The sequence below is a fragment of the Engraulis encrasicolus genome, chromosome 13 (genome assembly GCF_034702125.1).
Source record: "Engraulis encrasicolus isolate BLACKSEA-1 chromosome 13, IST_EnEncr_1.0, whole genome shotgun sequence".
Lineage (NCBI taxonomy): Eukaryota > Metazoa > Chordata > Actinopteri > Clupeiformes > Engraulidae > Engraulis > Engraulis encrasicolus.
Window position 1 is genome coordinate 46,554,542 of NC_085869.1, and position 2,500 is coordinate 46,557,041.

Consider the following 2,500-nt stretch of genomic DNA (forward strand, 5'->3'; position numbering starts at 1 on the left):
GTGAGAGCAGAGGGGGGGGGGGGGTGCAGGCCAGGGCCAGGCCAATGCCAGAGCTGTACTGTAGGTGTCGGTCACAACGGCTAACACATTATCTCCACACCGCATGCCAGGGGAGGCAGGGTGGAGGCTTGGAGGTTGGATGGTGGAGGGAGGGGAGGGGGAGGAGGGAGGGAGAGGGAGAGAGAAAGCGAGAGAGAAAGCGAGAGAGAGAGATTCCCTGAGCAGCCAGGCACAAAGCCACTCTTTGTTCTGGGCCCTGCGACACCATCTCGCACCACTCACTGCTAGCTAACACACACACACACACACACACAATCACCACCACCACACAGGTCCACACACCACCTCCACCTCCACCTCCAGCACCCAGCAGCAGCACAGGTAGGCCAGGTTGCCTACAGTATGTGGACTGCCAAGGTTCCATGCTATCTAGCACTGCTGTCACTGAGCAGGAGCAGAAATGAATGGCTGGTAAGATAGAGAGAAAGATAGATAGAGATAGAGAGCGAGAGAATGAGAGAGAGAGAGAGAGAGAGAGAGAGAGAGAGAGAGAGAGAGAGAGAGAGAGAGAGAGAATGATGCAGAGAAACCGTGAGAAAAAGAGAAGGAGGGAGAGAGAGGTACGTGAAAAGAGAGACAGACATAGAAAGAAAAAGTGAAAGATAGAGACAGAGAGGGTGAAGAAGAGAGTGAGAGAGATACAAAGGGAGGGAGAGAGGAAAGAGAAGAGGATGGAACAAGGGGGGTAGATAGTGAGAGCACTGTAAGAGTGAACCATTTCAGGCCTGACTCCTCCGAACGAATTGAATTACCTATATTGACAGGCGCACACAGGCAGCGGCCTGGTTGTGTGAGAAACAACAGCTCTTTTGTTGTCACGAGTGAGGGAGAGAAGAAAGACAGAACGAAATAAAGAAAGAGTGGACGAATGAAAAAGAGAAAAAAAGAAAATGAAAGAAAGAGAGGCAGTAAAAAAAAGAAAGAAAGAATGAATAAAAGAACAAAAGAACGAAAGAAAAAGAAAGCGGCCAAGAGAATGGGAAAGGGTAAGAAAATGGCAGGGGGCAGAGCTGGTTGGCATGGTGGTGAGAAGGTATAAGCTTCACCTGTCAACAGTGCAAAAGGGCTCAGTGGTTGGCAGGGCAGCTGTCCTGCACTAAGATCCAGCTTAACCAGTTCCACGGCCAGGGACGGATTACGATTCCCTGGGGCCCCTGGGCCAGACGAGAAGAAAGCCCCCCCAACCCCCCCCCCCCCTCCATGGGTGTGGGTAGTTTACAAAACGATTCAGGGTTTCAGGCCTTATGTGAGTGTCTATGAGGTTTAGGAGTTTGAGGATTGTTCCCTGAGAAAATTCAGTTGTTAAGAGTGCAATTGTAACGCAATACGAGAATGGAAAAATAGAGGCTTGGGCTTCAGGGGCCCCTTGAATCTTTGGGCCCATGGACCTGGGCCCGGTAGGACTGTGCATTAATCTGTCCCTGTCCACGGCCAAACATTGTCCTCCGCAACCAACCAAGCACACGGACAGGCTGCCTCCCATGCAGTTGCAGCCCATGTACTGTAACAAACTGCACTGACACAGTGTTCTGCCTGTTCAAACAGCACTATCACCAGCACCATCTATTCATTTTGGCCCATTTAGATACTAACTCCCCGTGTTTTGCATTGCTGTTGCAATTTATTTTTTGTCATCCTTTGAAATAACAACAGGGAAACTGTGTGCTCAATGCCTAATGTCAAGACATTTCTTTACATAGATTTCCATTCCTGTAGAATCATCCATAGAAATTGCTGTTTTGGTTATGAAATCAATGAGCTTAAATATGTTCCAATCAATGTTACGTGTATACTGGACAAATGGACAGAAGTACAGAAGGAATCTGACTTACCTGTCTGCTTCTCCCTGGCTCTCTCTCTCTGTCTATCTGCGTGTGTGGTGTGTGTGTGTGTGTGTGTGTGTGTGTGTGTGTGTGTGTGTGTGTGTGTGTGTGTGTGTGTGTGTGTGTGTGTGTGTGTGTGTATGTGTGTGTGTGTGTGTGTGTGTGTGTGTGTGTGTGTGTGTGTGTGTGTGTGTGTGTGCGTGCGTGTGTGCATGCGTGTGTGCGTGCATGTGTATGCATGCGCTTGCATTCGCGTAATGCTAATGTCTGCGTGTTTGCCTCTATACACAGTTGACCAACCTTGGAGGTGCCCTTGTTGGAGAAGTATAGGCCGGACCTCCTGAGTACAAAGTAGAGTTTCTTCCATGCCTTCCTGCCCTGCTCTTTGGCATGGAGGTATCCATGGATCTCTGGACAAGTGCTTGAGTTTAAAAAAGTCTGCAAAAAAGGGGTGCAGGGACAAGTTAAGGCTATTATCCCAGAGGGGGAGATTAAGTTGTTCAAGTTATTTAGGTTATTTAAGGGCACATTGAGAAACAACACAACACAAAAATGATGTACAAAATGATTAGTACCATATTAGATATAGTGGAATAAAGGTGTTCTATAGCTGTTTG

The 2,500-nt window shown here is 48.2% G+C and overlaps 1 protein-coding gene across 3 annotated transcripts in view; it reads right to left on the reverse strand.

The window, feature by feature from the left end:
• Window positions 1–2,500, reverse strand: part of grb14 (growth factor receptor-bound protein 14) — a 110,663-nt gene that overhangs the window by 29,489 nt on the left and 78,674 nt on the right. For all 3 annotated transcript variants that reach the window (XM_063214060.1, XM_063214062.1, XM_063214061.1), the window contains one exon: window positions 2,184–2,321. In XM_063214060.1, the coding sequence (XP_063070130.1) occupies window positions 2,184–2,321 (138 nt within the window). The remainder of the gene's footprint in view (window positions 1–2,183; window positions 2,322–2,500) is intronic.